General features: G+C 45.1%; 2 protein-coding genes across 2 annotated transcripts in view; one reads left to right on the forward strand and one right to left on the reverse strand.

The window, feature by feature from the left end:
- The window catches only part of LOC132102791 (tapasin-related protein-like), a 4,290-nt gene extending 2,864 nt beyond the window's left edge, over nt 1–1,426 (forward strand). Inside the window, exons 6-9 of the mRNA XM_059507440.1 lie at nt 306–409; nt 488–716; nt 892–972; nt 1,356–1,426. Coding sequence (XP_059363423.1) covers nt 306–409; nt 488–716; nt 892–972; nt 1,356–1,363 — 422 coding nt within the window. The 3' untranslated portion in view covers nt 1,364–1,426. The remainder of the gene's footprint in view (nt 1–305; nt 410–487; nt 717–891; nt 973–1,355) is intronic.
- A 2,953-nt stretch (nt 1,427–4,379) lies between these two features.
- Nucleotides 4,380–4,933, reverse strand: LOC132103793 (vesicle-associated membrane protein 1-like). The gene is made up of 2 exons (XM_059508883.1): nt 4,820–4,933; nt 4,380–4,619 (listed from the first exon to the last, which is right to left on the reverse strand). Exons 1-2 carry the CDS (start codon nt 4,931–4,933, stop codon nt 4,425–4,427), a joined length of 309 nt encoding a protein of 102 aa, XP_059364866.1. The 3' UTR covers nt 4,380–4,424.
- Nucleotides 4,934–16,730: the final 11,797 nt, after the last annotated feature.

Consider the following 16,730-nt stretch of genomic DNA (forward strand, 5'->3'; position numbering starts at 1 on the left):
CCCATTCCTATTTTATGATGGATTTTCATAGTTTAATATTCAAAGTACGGAGCTGGTACAATGGTACAAAACAAACTGCCTACGTAAAAGTAATATGATAAGTAGCATAAAAATGTTTCTTAGATCCTGAGCTTCAAATAACTTCATATCAATTGAAATCTGTTCGTTTTAATAAAAATCCACTCATGGGACATACATCTTACTCGGAGTTGAAGAAACCCCAAAAATTGTACACATCCATAAATCCATAAAAATTTTATTTGAAGGAAATTAATTCAAATATTCCATTCTATATCTTTACCCAGAACCTCCCCGTATCGCACTATCTGAGGAGAAACTGGTATTTCAGGATTCAAAACCCCAGAAACTGAGCTGCCATTGTCATCGCTACTATCCTCTGGATGTGCAGGTCGGCTCACAATCAGATGATCGTATTTTGATCTTGTTTTGGAGTTGCCCTGTGTCCTGACAATCTGTGCTCCTGTAGGTGGAGTGGTTTTCCCAGGCGCCCTCTGAAGAAGAGCCTGTCTCTTTGTCAGAAGAATCCTCCCTCTCCAGTCATCAGCAGCACAGTGATGGAACATTTTCCCTCTCCTCTCACCTCACCCTACGGCCCGACAAAAACCCACCCGGGACGGTTATCACCTGCAGGGTCTCTCATCTAGCCCTGGAAACTCTGAGTGATGTCACTCTGACTGTGGACAAACCTAATCCAGGTAAGAGATTTTTTTTGTGTGTGTTAAGTTACAAATGACGTTTTCACAAATATGATTAGAGCAAACTAGTCAATGAAAAACTGAATGTAATATCTGTAAATCTGTGAAATTTCTTAATTTAAATATTCATGAAACCTGTTCCAAAAGAAGCTGTTAAACTTTCTTCATGTAACAGACACAGTCTTCTGGACAGTAGTCTTGATGTTGGCGATATCCGTGGTGTTTTTGTCTCAAGCATTCAGAGGTGCAGGTGCAGGTGAGTTTTTAAAACATTCACATGCAACTATGTATAATATTAACTATATATGCTTCTGTTCAAAACATTTTTTTATGGAAATTAAGTTTTATACAGTAAGGGTGCTTTAAATTGTGACAGTAAAGCGTGACAGTATTTTTATATTGATAAAAAAATATACTTAGATGTTATTTTTGAAGTTTATATTAATCAGATAATCAAGGGAAAACAGTCACTTTCCACAAAAATATTATGCATGATGTTTTTAACATTGATGATAAGAAATGTTTATTGAGCACCAAAAAAAAAAGAAAAAAAAAAAGTAGTGTATACTTTATAAGACCACACAATGATGAGAAGACGTGTTGAATGTATTACTGAATTATCATTATTTGTCTTTTAAGAGAACTGAGGAGCAGTCTTCTGTGGGATCTCCTGGAACGAGCCATCTTACGTCTGTTTTTGTTTTCAAATGAGTGTATTTTCATTCAGTCATAGTGCATTTGTTTAATAGAAGTTAAAATCAGTCAAAATCAGTTTCCTGCATAAGTTATTCTATAAATGTAAATGTAAAAAAAAAAAAAAAATTTCTGATGTTGTAATCTATTGGACATTGTTGATTAGTTGTACATTTTCCTTGTGAAATAAAAACAACAGTAAAGGTTTTGTAGATGGTTTTATTGGCATCATTAAAGAATCAGGGGCATACAAGCATGATTTTTATGATATTAAAATCTAATACTGGCATCAGAGCTGATTTCATTACCCCTCTGTTATGGAATATGCCTGCATTCTTTCATATTTATACATATAGTATATTAGTTTGTCTTAACTAAAGAGAAAAATGGAAACATCTATATTCTCCAACAACAGAACAAGATATAAAAGTCTGTGCTGACGGAGGAATGTGAAACCAACAGTTGTCTATCGCATGGCAGTAGAGATTATTGTTTATGCTCTGTCTGCATTGATTATCTGTGAATTTCTGTACGTTTCAGTACATTTTGGCAGCATTCACATCTTGTTCCCTTCCACAGAACAAGAAAATAATTTTTTCTAAGTCAAAGAAAGAAACTAATGAACCTTATTTTTTCTGTGTGTGCAAAGAATTCTCACTTTTCCCTTTTATTACAGACTTGGGATTGTATTTTTTCTGTTTATTTTCATTACTTGTGCACGTCTAGGTAAAAAAAAATTAACTATTCTATGATCTGTCTATTTGTTTAGTTTTTCTGTAAATTTCTGCATCTCTTAAGTACACATACATGTTAAAAATCAGTGAATGATGGCTCATGAATTGTATCTCAATGACAGAGTAATGGCATCAGCAGTAGTGATACTGGTTTAAGATTATGTCAGTATTAATTTCTAAAAGCTCAGACGAGAAAGCTTTGGCAATAAAGAGCCAGAAAGAATGTCTACGTCACTTTACTGTCATCTATTCCACATTACACATTTTTACGAACACACCACACACACATTTTCTCTCTTACATACATTTTAAAATGTTTCTCGTGTTCACCAAGGCTGCATTCATGTGATCAAAATACAGTAATAAAAACTGTTAAATTGTGAAATATTATTACAATATAACTGTTTTATATTTGAATAGATTTCAAATTGTAATTTATGTAATTAAAATGTAATTCATGATGTCAAAGCTGAGTGTTCAAAAGGTTAATTTGAGCAGACTTATTCCCGAAGGATCATGTGACCCGTATTTCTTAGCATTGCTTTGATTAAAAATACAGTAAAAACAGTAATATTGTGAAATATTATTGCAATGCAAAATAACCGCTTTCTATATTAACATTTAAAAAAGTAATTTGTTCCTGGATTTTCAGCATCATTACTCCAGTCTTCAGTATCACATGATCCTTCAGAAATCATATGGTGCTCAAGATCTATTTCTTACTATTATTGATGTTGAAAACAGTTTTTCGTAATACCTTTGTGGAAACCACGATACATTTTCTTTTCAGGATTCTTTGATGAATAGAAAATTTTAAATCTTGTCTGACATTGTCACTACTGATCAATATCAATATTATTTATTATTCTGTCCACAAACTTATAAACAGTATTGCACTTCCTAGGCCTGTTTGTGCATTCATGTATGAATGTCTGTGTGTCTGGAGAATGTGGGGAGATTTTGAGAGGGAGGGAAAGAGAAAGAGAAGGTGGAGATTGACTAAGCGGAGAAACTTCGAGATTGTGGAAAATGGGCAGAGCTCACGATTGTGTTTTCTTCACTCATTCGTTTTCTCATTCGCTGCAGGTGGATCGGCTCAAGAAAAGAAATACACTAGATAAGATAAGAAGGAAGAGAGTTGCTATATATGTCAGAGTCAAAATCATTAGTCGGATTGTTTATAAATGTTTAGATGAAAATCTGGAGAATGGATTTAAATGGGAGTTCTAATGCTATTTCATGCATTCTGATTTATTTACACTGTTAAAGAGCTCGATTCTCGAGCTAAACATGGCTAAAGTTTAAAAAAAGAAGCATAGGACGTATGACGTTAGAGTATTTCTGTGCCAAATCCACTCCTTCAGGGTTTATACAAATTTCAGAAAGGTTTTTTTTTTAAAAATCTTTTCAAGTATGGCTCTGCATGACATCATATAGGGCGGATTTCCTTGTATGGGCGCTTCCCCCAGAAGAGTGCACGCACACATCATCCGGAGCGAGAGCAGGAGCAGCCCATCAACACGCTTCACTCTGGATTCTGAACTCTCTGAAGAACAAGTGTTTGATGTTTGTTCAAAGCAAAACTAATAGTATTGCGTCAATTACAAAACATGTTCTTTTTTTCCCCCATCTCAAATCACATTTTAAAAATACAATCTTAAGAAATCCTTAAACAGTAATCTTAAAAACATCCTCTTGATCAAGGCAATTCACTAGTGCCATAGTAATAAACATCATGGACCTGGATTTCTTGTCCAGTACACAAAAAAGCTGCAGTGATATTTCCCATGTTTCTCTGCAACTAGGTGATTGGGAAACCCCAGAGATTCCAGTTCACACAAACTAACTAACTAACACTAGCAGCTGTACAGAACAAAACCACCGAGCAAAGCATAAGCAACAAGCACTGACTGACTCACTCCTGCATGTTAGTTCATTAACACTACATGGAGTTCTGAGTACATCAGTGTTGTTTAGTATTACTTGTATACTATTATAGTATCATATTTTTTTTAATTAGTTTTTATTTTTTAAGAGCTGTCATGTTATGTGCTTTATTGTGTGCTTTTATTTTTCTATTTTTAGTTCAGTTTTAGTATTTTAGTACAGCAACTTAAGCTTAAATATTACAGATAGTTTTTAAGTGTACGTTTTTCATCTAATATTAATATTTTAGTTTAGTTTTAGCTCCATTTCATAGACACCATATCAATCCCTGCTAAATTTGGTCTGTTGTACCTATCTCACTTTTTTACTGTAAATTCCCTTGCTTAATTATTAATTAATATCCTGATTTCATGCAGTCACGATGACTCTCCTTGCAATTCTTCCACCAGTATTTGTTCTTCAGTTTGGCAGCGCAGCTTTCGAACTGTGACGCCCCGGCCTGCAGAGCATCGGCCCTGTCGTCCAGCTCAGAGAGCTTCTGGTCTCTCTCTAGAACCTTACCCACATTCACACACATGATATCCACCACCTGCTGACCACAACCACAGAAAGACATGAGACAAGAAAGAAACACACTGAATACTTGTGAAGCAATAGCATTGATTTGTATTTTGGTCATTCGAAATGGTGTATGTGAAAAGCTGCATGACCTATCCATTCATGCTGTCCTGTGCATATATATTGCTTCCATATTTTCTCCATAAACTCTTTACACACAAACACACTCACCTCATCCACTTGTGCTTGTGTCTGCTGCAGTCGGCGGTTGCTGGTGGTGTTTGGAGGGGCAGCAGGAGGACCGGCTCCTCCAGGATTGGCATCGTCTGCAGCAGACCTGAACATTCAGAGAACCAAGACACATTATTTAAAAAACAAAAGTTGCTGACTGGTGCACAAGTTAGGTCTGATGTTCCAGTTAGAGTATATCAAAACAGAGTATGGTTTCCAAAAAGAGTTTGACTACTATATTAATTAATAATTAATTATACTATTGATTCTTAGTTCTAAATTAGTTGTCGACCAATATGTGTTTTTCAATGTCTTCCACTAATTATGTACACATGCATATAATACAGGTTCAATATTTTATAGATTTTTTAAACATTTAAAATCCTTATTAGCACCAATACTAAGGTGGTCTAGCTTATATATTGGTCTATCAAATTTTTTTAATGAAAAACAATCATGATCGTGACCTCGCTGCATAGGCGATGGTCGTAATTTTGTATGTATAGCTTCATGTCATCAAATCATCATCACATAAATAGAAATTTAAGACACATTCCTGGGAATTTAAGCATGAAAACTGTTAACAAAGTTACTGTATGCAAGGGTAAAAAAGCATAAGTTAATTTATAATTCATAGGCCTGTAATTGTAACAAAATCTGCAGAATGCAAAGTGAGCGCAAATACTTACATTCTCGTGCAGCTGATTCTCAGTGCCTCACTGAAGGGAGAAAAGGCAAAAGGTGATAGAATTAAAGGCACAATATGTAATTTTTATGCTTTAAAAATAGCAGAAATCGGACCCACTTTATATTAAGTGGCGTTAACTACTATGACTTACATTTTAATTAATAATTTAGTAAAATGTACTTATTGTGTACATACATGTTTTTACATTGTACTTATATTTAAAAAAAACTACAAGTAATTACATCTGTATTTAATTTCTGTAATTACATTTATAATTACACTGTTGACCCATACTTTACACCTTAACCCACCCTTAAACTTACCCACACCTCCAACCCTCTCCCTAACCTTACCCCTATCCCACTTCAATAGCAGCAAAAGTGTTTTACAATACAATATGAACACAATAAGTACATTGTACTTATTTTTTTATGTAAGTACATAGTAGTTAAGGCCACCTAATATAAAGTGGGACCGAAATCACTATATCTATGTTATATATATTTTTTTAGTTGTGTACTTACATTATCCCGACAGTTTACACGAACTTTCAAATCTGGAGAAAATTATAGTTTAATTAGAAGACACGGCACGTTTCTTTATTTCCGTTTTGTCGCCCGTCTATGACGTCATATAACCTTTGACCCCTCTAGTTTATCTAACTTCCTGCGGAACCCGGCGGAACTGCCTAATACAAAGGTGAACACATAGACAGTAAAAGAAATGGACACAGCGACCCCATTGGAACTCAATTGAGACAAGTGAAGCCCATTTTTAGCGATTTTTAGCACTTCCGTTTCTGACGCGCAGACTCAAACTAAACTTGATGACGTCAGCAACCTGTCTGACAGATGTAAATCTTCTAAGTGGCTGTGCGTGCAAACTGCCATTGTTAATCTTGCAGAGACGGCGAGCTTGAGCGGGGAGTTCTTTGGCACGAGTGAGCAGGAGTAAGTATTCTGATTAATTATTTTGTATAGTATTTTAAAATGTAACGCCAGTATGCCATATTAAGTTCATTGCCTGCAAGCTTCTCCTCCTGTCTGTACGGTAATTTCTCTACTGTGTGACAGAGTTTAGTGGTTATGACGCAATCGTTAGCCTTTTTTCTTTACAAAAACTGTTTCTACGGGGCCATAATGTAACATAGAAGGTAATGGAGCCCTTTATACGTTGTCGTGTATCTTTAGAAATAAATAATGGACAAATGGAGTCTTTAAACGCCTCAGATGTAAAGTTATTCGCTGTCAAAGTGATGCCAAAATGAATGCAAAGTCAATGGGATGCTAACGCAAGTGAAATTCTGCTACAAGATGGCAGCTCGCGGCCGACCTCAACTTCCGGTTGACTTCCTTGCCGCCTGGGTGAACAGAAGCAAAGGAGAGACGAAGAAGAAAAAGTAGTAGCTAGCCTTGATCGAGACTATTATATTTTATATTTATATTGTTTATATTAGTATTTATACCTCAATCAATAACTTAGTTATGGATCATGATTATGCTTTGCCTGCACGTTCTGTGAAGCGCAAACGTACGGGTGAAATAAATGACCCGAGAAGGTTTTGGGACAAGAGAAGAAACAAGACACGGGTAAATATTGGAGTTGCATTTTCAAGATGAAGAGAGCTTCTTGACAAGCTGAAACTACAGAGAGATGCCGAACTCGCTTGCATTCTAATAAACAGGTATGCATCCATTCAGCTAACTATATCTATCCGTATATTTTGTGAAACGATGATGTCTTGTGTAAAACGCAGACGGACTAGCTTTCATGTATAGTATAATGTAAAACCACATTTGTTCTATAGCTGGATAAAGTAGCTTCAAATGCAGTTCACTATCTTGTTCGATATCATAGTATAAACGTAATTATAATTCTAAACGAAAGGCGATCGTGGTTTTTTTTACATATATTACTACTAGCTAGATGGAATATTGATTTGATAGGGGTCTGATAATTCATATATCTCTCCGTTCGTGATTGTCAAAATACTAAGTTAGAATAAGTGCGGAATACATGTACTTCTCGGCGACGTCATCACTGCTTGCGCACGCAACCAGGAGGCAAAAGACCCGCGCTCTTCGTACCGGAGTAAAGGGTTTAGGCCGTTTAGGCTAGTAGCATAGTGGTGGTGTTGTCGCTAGTCAAAATGCCAAGGAGTTGTTGCGTGGTCAATTGTACTAACCGAGCCAGTGCTGGGTGTCAGATGTTCACAGTATGTCCGGATTTTGATTCGTAAACAGTTGGACGTTTTACATAATGTTATATTAATATGAAACACAAACAAACAGATCCAACTCTGAAATTGCAATTTATTATTGAGTCAACAAGAAATTACAAACAATGCGAAATCTACGTTAATTACAATGTTGTCTTACTGAACTCGGCATAACAGATAGCGGTTCTCTTACGAGAGTTATCTCGTACTGCATCTTAGCTAAGACGCTACGAGAAAAGTCTCTTTTCACGAAATACTGAAGCAAAAAATTATCCTTAATTTTGAATTTTTGTAAAGCGCATTTGCAGCAGTACACAGCCATAGGCGAGACGGCTCGCTCGCTCATTGGCTGCTCTGCAGCAAGTGCACAGCCTATCGAGCGCAGGCTGATGCAATATCAGACCAATTAGGACGCTTCGCGCCCATCACGCCACTTCCCGCCGAAACGGGTGTGGCCCAACCCTATTAAAGGAGCTCGAAAAGGCTGACTCATCTGATTTTTCATCTCTTCAGCGAAGCTCACGCATCGCTGGATCACGGAGGAAGCAAGCGCCGTCTGAGAAGCATCTCAGCAGGACGAGCCATTCTGAAGCTGCTGGCCTTCGCCGCCTTCTACTGCCGTTCCTGCTGCGCGGTCCGGCGCACATATCCTTTCAATTCTGTTATATCCAGCTGTTCTTTATGCGTGTGTGTGTGTTCGCCCTGCGACACACACTCGTAAAAGAGCTTGCGTCTTTTTTAAGATGCCTTCCTGCGGCTCGTCAGAGCCCCACTCAGCGAGGGAGACCGGTACGTCATCTGTGTCTCCTGCCTGGGTGAAGATCATTGCTGACGGCGGATGCCCTCACTGCGAGCTGTTGCCATGGTGACTCTGAGGACTCGCTTGGCCTTTTCTCTGAGCCTGCATTCTCCGCTGCGCTGAGGCGCCACACTGCTAGCTTCGGGCAGTGAGGGCTGGGCAAGCTCCGAGGATCTCGCACCTTCTGCTCAGAAGCCCAGCAAACGAGCTGACATCGAGAAGGAGCTGAGGCGAGTGCTCACGCTGGCCGCGACGAGTCTCGGCCTCGAGTGGTCTGCACCAGCGCCCCCCCTCTCGTTCCCGGCTGGATGGTAGTTTCCTCTCGGATGAGCGTACTTCTCAAAGCCCGCCTCATTTCTTCCTGAGCTTCACGAAGAGGTGGCAAAGGCTTGGAACGCTCCATATTCAGCGCGAACTCGTTCGTCTGTCTCACTAGCATTCTCCACACTGGATGATGCTAAAAACAGGAACTACCAGTCACTTCCGCCGGTGGAACAGGCGATAGCGATGCACCTTTGTCCGCCCTCTGCTGGACGGCGGACGAAAGCGGCGTTGCCATCTAAAGCCTGCTGCATGACGTCACCTCTGCTCGCGCGAATCTTCTGCTGCTGAGCAGGCTGCGTCTGCACTGCACACGATGGCTGCTTCATCGAAGCGCCGGTGTACGAGTTCCGCTGTGGCCGAGCTCTCACCCAAGCGTGCCGCTGTTTCAGTTCCAGGAATTGTGACTGTCTCAGCGTTTTCTGCAACGCGCAAGCCTGCACAGTTGCCCGCTTGCCTGCACACAAAAGCCGTTATCACAACAGCTTCAGCAACGCAGCTTGAGACCCCGTTCTCGCTCTACCGGCCGTCGCCCCACGCCGCGGGGACCGCGGCAGAGGATTACGGTGAGGCCTGGAGCCCCGAAGCCATCCTAGGAAAGCGCCGGTGTACGAGTCGCCGCGGCCGAACTCTCACCTAAGCGCGCCGCTGTTTCAGTTCCAGGGATTGTGACTGTTTCAGCGTCTTTTGCAATGCGCAAGCCTGTATGGTGGCCCGCTTGTGCCAAAAAAAACAAACAAAAAAAAACAGATATTTCCCGAAAAAGGTGTAATTTCTGGTGTCCCGGCCACGGCCGATGGTGCTATAAATGTAGTGACGATGCCCACTGCTCAGTTCCCATCTCCACATATAAGCACAGCCCTTCACACAGGGCTCGCGCCCAAGAAAGCGACTCAAGTCGATCGCGCGCACTGCATAGTAAACGTGCCCACAATTACTATGTCACACGCGTCATGTGGTTTCAGTAAAAACGAAACCCGTGCACGTTCGTCTGGCCACGGCCGATGGTGCTATAAATGTAATTGCATGCGAGTGCTGAACTATTTGGATGACTGGCTGATTCTGGCTCAATCACGAGCAGAGCTCGTGGAGCACAGGGCCGTTTTACTCGATCACCTCGAGAAACTCGGTCTCAGTGTCAACTGGACGAAGAGTCGCTGAACCCCAGTCAGACGATACTGTTTTGGGTTTAGTTCTGGACTCACGTTCCATGACGGCGCGGCTGTCACCACAGCGCGCGTTGGGCATTCAGCGCGCGGCGAGTTCTCTCCGCTGCGGCGTGACCGTTTCGCTCAGAGAATGTCAGAGGATGCTGGGTCTCATGGCCTCAGCATCTCCGGTTCTGCAGTTGGGCCTGCTCCGCATGCGCCCCCTGCAGTTCTGGCTGAAAGCGCGGGTATCTGGTCGACTGCGTCTCAAGGTCAATCAACCTGGACAGCAAACGACTGGTACCAATCAGATGTCAAAGTCAAAGTCACCTTTATTTATATAGCGCTTTAAACAAAATACATCAAAATATGTATTTTGAAAACTGTTCAGTTCCAGGGATTGTGACTGTTTCAGCGTCTTTTGCAATGCGCAAGCCTGTATGGTGGCCCGCTTGTGCCAAAAAAAAACAAAAAAAAAACAGATATTTCCCGAAAAAGGTGTAATTTCTGGTGTCCCGGCCACGGCCGATGGTGCTATAAATGTAGTGACGATGCCCACTGCTCAGTGCCCATCTCCACATATAAGCACAGCCCTTCACACAGGGCTCGCGCCCAAGAAAGCGACTCAAGTCGATCGCGCGCACTGCATAGTAAACGTGCCTACTCCTCAGTGCCCACAATTACTATGTCACACGCGTCATGTGGTTTCAGTAAAAACGAAACCCTTGCACGTTCGTCCGGCCACGGCCGATGGTGCTATAAATGTAGTGACGATGCCCACTGCTCAGTGACCATCTCCACATATAAGCACCGCCCTGCACACAGGGCTCACGCCTATAAGATCGACTCAGATCGGTCACGCGCTCCACATAGTAAACGTGCCCACTCCTCAGTGCCCACAAACACTATGTCACACACGGCGCGTGGTTTCTGTAAAAATGAAACCCGTGCACGTACGCTCTGCCCAGGCAGACAGCGAGTCGAAAGCAGTAAATGTGCACACTTGCAGCCCACAGTTACTCGCAGACATCACGAGTCCCACGGGACCCACTCAGCCCTCCCTCAATTGGTTAAGCGCCGGGACGGGGTCGAGGAGGAGCGATCTGCCCGCTGTGATCAGCGCGCTCCCCGCCTCAAATGCCACAGGCGTAACGCCCATGTTACAGCACACGGAAGCGCCGCCGTTGCTCAGTCAACAGAGCGCGCTTCGCATCCAGCCCTTAGCCATTCATGCAGATGCATGTTCAGCGCTTCCAGGGGTTTCGGATTGGGGGCTAGGCATTATAAGGAGAGGCTACTCGCTACAGTTTTTTTCTACGCCCTCCGCACTTTTTAGCGCACGTCGAAGACTGTTGAAAACTGTTGAGCAGAGGGGCTGTAGAGCCTGTGTCTCAAGCTCAAAGCGAGGGGGGGCTGTACAGCAGATACTTTCTAGTGCCCAAGAGAGACGGGGTCTCAGGCCCATACTGGATCTAAGACAGCTGAACAAGGCATTGGTGAAACGCAATTTCAGAATGCTTACGACCAGGAAGCTTCTCGCGCATATTCGCAGAGGAGACTGGTTCATGTCAATAGATCTGAAGGATGCGTATTTTCAAATACAGATGGCGTCAAGTCACAGGCGATATTTGAGATTCGCCTTCGAGGGCCAGGCATACCAGTTTGCAGTCCTGCCGTTCGGCTTGTCCGTAGCTCCTCGTACGTTTACGAGGTGCATGGACGCAGCGCTCACTCCTCTCAGACTCAGAGGCATGCGAGTGCTGAACTATTTGGATGACTGGCTGATTCTGGCTCAATCACGAGCAGAGCTCGTGGAGCACAGGGCCGTTTTACTCGATCACCTCGAGAAACTCGGTCTCAGTGTCAACTGGACGAAGAGTCGCTGAACCCCAGTCAGACGATACTGTTTTGGGTTTAGTTCTGGACTCACGTTCCATGACGGCGCGGCTGTCACCACAGCGCGCGTTGGGCATTCAGCGCGCGGCGAGTTCTCTCCGCTGCGGCGTGACCGTTTCGCTCAGAGAATGTCAGAGGATGCTGGGTCTCATGGCCTCAGCATCTCCGGTTCTGCAGTTGGGCCTGCTCCGCATGCGCCCCCTGCAGTTCTGGCTGAAAGCGCGGGTATCTGGTCGACTGCGTCTCAAGGTCAATCAACCTGGACAGCAAACGACTGGTACCAATCAGATGTCAAAGTCAAAGTCACCTTTATTTATATAGCGCTTTAAACAAAATACATCAAAATATGTATTTTGAAAACTGTTCAGTTCCAGGGATTGTGACTGTTTCAGCGTCTTTTGCAATGCGCAAGCCTGTATGGTGGCCCGCTTGTGCCAAAAAAAAACAAAAAAAAACCCAGATATTTCCCGAAAAAGGTGTAATTTCTGGTGTCCCGGCCACGGCCGATGGTGCTATAAATGTAGTGACGATGCCCACTGCTCAGTGCCCATCTCCACATATAAGCACAGCCCTTCACACAGGGCTCGCGCCCAAGAAAGCGACTCAAGTCGATCGCGCGCACTGCATAGTAAACGTGCCCACTCCTCAGTGCCCAAAATTACTATGTCACACGCGTCATGTGGTTTCAGTAAAAACGAAACCCGTGCACGTTCGTCCGGCCACGGCCGATGGTGCTATAAATGTAGTGACGATGCCCACTGCTCAGTGCCCATCTCCACATATAAGCACCGCCCTGCACACAGGGCTCACGCCTATAAGATCGACTCAGATCGGTCACGCGCTCCACATAGTAAACGTGCCCACTCCTCAGTGCCCACAAACACTATGTCACACACGGCGCGTGGTTTCTGTAAAAATGAAACCCGTGCACGTACGCTCTGCCCAGGCAGACAGCGAGTCGAAAGCAGTAAATGTGCACACTTGCAGCCCACATTTACTCGCAGACATCACGAGTCCCACGGGACCCACTCAGCCCTCCCTCAATTGGTTAAGCGCCGGGACGGGGTCGAGGAGGAGCGATCTGCCCGCTGTGATCAGCGCGCTCCCCGCCTCAAATGCCACAGGCGTAACGCCCATGTTACAGCACACGGAAGCGCCGCCGTTGCTCAGTCAACAGAGCACGCTTCGCATCCAGCCCTTAGCCATTCATGCAGATGCATGTTCAGCGCTTCCAGGGGTTTCGGATTGGGGGCTAGGCATTATAAGGAGAGGCTACTCGCTACAGTTTTTTTTCTACGCCCTCCGCGCTTTTTAGCGCACGTCGAAGACTGTTGAAAACTGTTGAGCAGAGGGGCTCGTAAACGTACGAGCCCCAGAGGGGCTGTAGAGCCTGTGTCTCAAGCTCAAAGCGAGGGGGGGCTGTACAGCAGATACTTTCTAGTGCCCAAGAGAGACGGGGTCTCAGGCCCATACTGGATCTAAGACAGCTGAACAAGGCATTGGTGAAACGCAATTTCAGAATGCTTACGACCGGGAAGCTTCTCGCGCATATTCGCAGAGGAGACTGGTTCATGTCAATAGATCTGAAGGACGCGTATTTTCAAATACAGATGGCGTCAAGTCACAGGCGATATTTGAGATTCGTCCTTCGAGGGCCAGGCATACCAGTTTGCAGTCCTGCCGTTCGGCTTGTCCGTAGCTCCTCGTACGTTTACGAGGTGCATGGACGCAGCGCTCACTCCTTTCAGACTCAGAGGCATGCGAGTGCTGAACTATTTGGATGACTGGCTGATTCTGGCTCAATCACGAGCAGAGCTCGTGGAGCACAGGGCCGTTTTACTCGATCACCTCGAGAAACTCGGTCTCAGTGTCAACTGGACGAAGAGTCGCTGAACCCCAGTCAGACGATACTGTTTTGGGTTTAGTTCTGGACTCACGTTCCATGACGGCGCGGCTGTCACCACAGCGCGCGTTGGGTATTCAGCGCGCGGCGAGTTCTCTCCGCTGCGGCGCGACCGTTTCGCTCAGAGAATGTCAGAGGATGCTGGATCTCATGGCCTCAGCATCTCCGGTTCTGCAGTTGGGCCTGCTCCGCATGCGCCCCCTGCAGTTCTGGCTGAAAGCGCGGGTATCTGGTCGACTGCGTCTCAAGGTCAATCAACCTGGACAGCAAACGACTGGTACCAATCAGGTGTCAAAGTCAAAGTCACCTTTATTTATATAGCGCTTTAAACAAAATACATCAAAATACATTTGACATTGCGTCAAAGCAACTGAACAACATTCATTAGGAAAACAGTTTCAATAATGCAAAAATGATTGTTAAAGGCAGTTCATCATTGGATTCAGTTGTCATCTCTGTTCAGTTAAATAGTGTCTGTGCATTTATTTGCAATCAAGTCAACGATATCGCTGTAGATGAAGTGTCCCCAACTAAGCAAGCCAGAGGCGACAGCGGCAAGGAACCGAAACTCCATCGGTGACAGAATGGAGAAAAAAAACCTTGGGAGAAACCAGGCTCAGTTGGGGGGCCAGTTCTCCTCTGAACAGACGAAACCAGTAGTTCAATTCCAGGTGTAAGCCTGGGGACTTCCTCGAAAGTGAAGATGGTGTCGACGGACACCTCCACTTCGGGATGGGGAGCGCTGCTCGAGGGCAGACCGTCCTTTGGCCTGTGGTCAGAACGTGAAAGGCTCCAACATATCAACTGTCTGGAAATGCTGGGAGTGGAGAACGCGCTGACGCGCTTTTGTCCCCAAATCAAGGGTCACCACGTCTTAGTCCGTTCGGACGACATGTCTGTGGTGTCCTACAGAAATCGGCAGGGCGGTCTCGGGTCCAGAAGCAACATTCCCACGGGCAAATGGTCTCTACACCCGCAAACAGTCCGACTGTTGTGGTAGAGATTTGGCAGGGCGGAGGTGGACCTCTCTGCGTCCCACGAAAACGCTCACTGCCCCGCGTTCTTTTCCAAGGACGAAAGCGCTTTGTCACGGAGATGGCCGTGCTGCCCGCTTTATGCTTTCCCTCCCGTCTCCCTCCTTCCGCAGGTGATAGAACGGGTGAGAGAAACGAGATGTTCAATACAGCTTGTAGCACCTTTTTGGAAGAACCAACCATGGTTCCAAGATTTGATGCAGTTAGCAGACATCGCCCCGTGGCCAGTGCCGTTGAGGAGGGACCTCCTCTCGCAGGCCAGGGGCTTGATTTGGCACCCTCAACAGGAGTTGTGGTCCCTCCATGTGTGGGCGCTCAACGATTACCCGCTGATCTCTCAGTGGGAGTGCTAAATACCATCACTCAGGCTAGAGCTCCGTCGACACGACGGCTGTATGCCTCGAAGTGGTCGGTGTTCTCCAGCTGGTGCACGGCTCGGGGATGTTCACCCCTTAGTTGTGAGGTGACGGAGGTTCTCTCCTTCCTACAGGAGCTGTTGGATAAGGGCAGAGCCCCATCCACGCTCGAAGTTTATGTGGCGGCCATCGCAGCGTTTTCTGAACAGCGCTCGGTCAGTCAATAGGAAGGAATGATTTGGTCATCCGCTTCCTTAGAGGAGCTAGGAGGCTGAATCCTCCCAGACCTCCGTCAGTCCCTATATGGGACCTCGCGGTGGATTTGGAGGCCATGAAGGGTCCCCCTTCTGAGCCTATCCAATCGATTAGCCTCCAGCATCTGTCGTTCAAGACAGTATTCTTGTTGGCTCTCGCTTCAGTGAAGCGTGTGGGTGACCTGCACGCGCTCTCGGTGAGCCTGTCGTGCTTGGTGTTTGGGCCTAATGACTCAAGGGTCATTCTCAAACCTAGGCACGGTTATGTGCCGAAGTCCCTCAACACGCCGTTTCGGGGTCAGGTTATTGCCCTGTCGGTCTACTGGGATCTCCTTGCAGGATATATGTATGGAGGCAGGTTGGGCCTCGCCGTCTGCATTTATCAGGTTCTATAACCTGGAGGTTCCCGCCTTGCAAGCAAGGCTGCTGTCGGTATAGCCGAATCAGGGCCCTGATGGGAATTCTGAGTTCGTGAGCATTATGTGCTGCCGACTGTTATATGGGCAGTATTGCGTAAGACCCGCATTGCCGCATTGGTCAGGCCTTGCCTCGACTGTGTGATGTTATATTGCCGCATCTACGGGTGCTGCTAGATATGGGACGGAGGGCTCCCCCCCTTTCCTGTCCTGGACTCTCTGTGAGTCCCTCGGTGACTGTGCACTGTATATCCTGGGCGTTGCTTCAGGTTTATTGGTGTGTGATCCCTGCACGCACGGCGTTTTACATGGAGTTCCCGTAGCGTCTTAGCTAAGACGCAGTACGAGAGAACTCTCGTAAGAGAACGTACTCGGTTACTAACGTAACCTCGGTTCTCTCTAAAAGAGGGAACGAGTACTGCGTTCTCTGTCATGCGTACGATTCACTCTGGTTCACTTCGGCGATGAAATAAATCAGGTGAGTCAGCCTTTTCGAGCTCCTTTTATAGGGTTGGGCCACACCCGTTTCGGCGGGAAGTGGCGTGATGGGCGCGAAGCGTCCTAATTGGTCTGATATTGCAGATATTGATAGAGCAGCCAATGAGCGAGCGAGCCGTCTCACCTATGGCTGTGTACTGCTGCAAATGCGCTTTACAAAAATTCAAAATTAAGGATAATTTTTTGCTTCAGTATTTCATGAAAAGAGACTTTTCCCGTAGCGTCTTAGCTAAGACGCAGTACTCGTTCCCTCTTCTAGAGAGAACCGAGGTTACGTTAGTAACCGAGTACGTTTTCTGCCTCCTGGATGAGCGCGCATCAGGTATTGTTTGTATACAAGAAACCTGTGTATGACAGAGCGCGTGTTCCAATGAACAACA

This window comes from Carassius carassius, chromosome 24, assembly GCF_963082965.1.
Source record: "Carassius carassius chromosome 24, fCarCar2.1, whole genome shotgun sequence".
Taxonomy (NCBI): domain Eukaryota; kingdom Metazoa; phylum Chordata; class Actinopteri; order Cypriniformes; family Cyprinidae; genus Carassius; species Carassius carassius.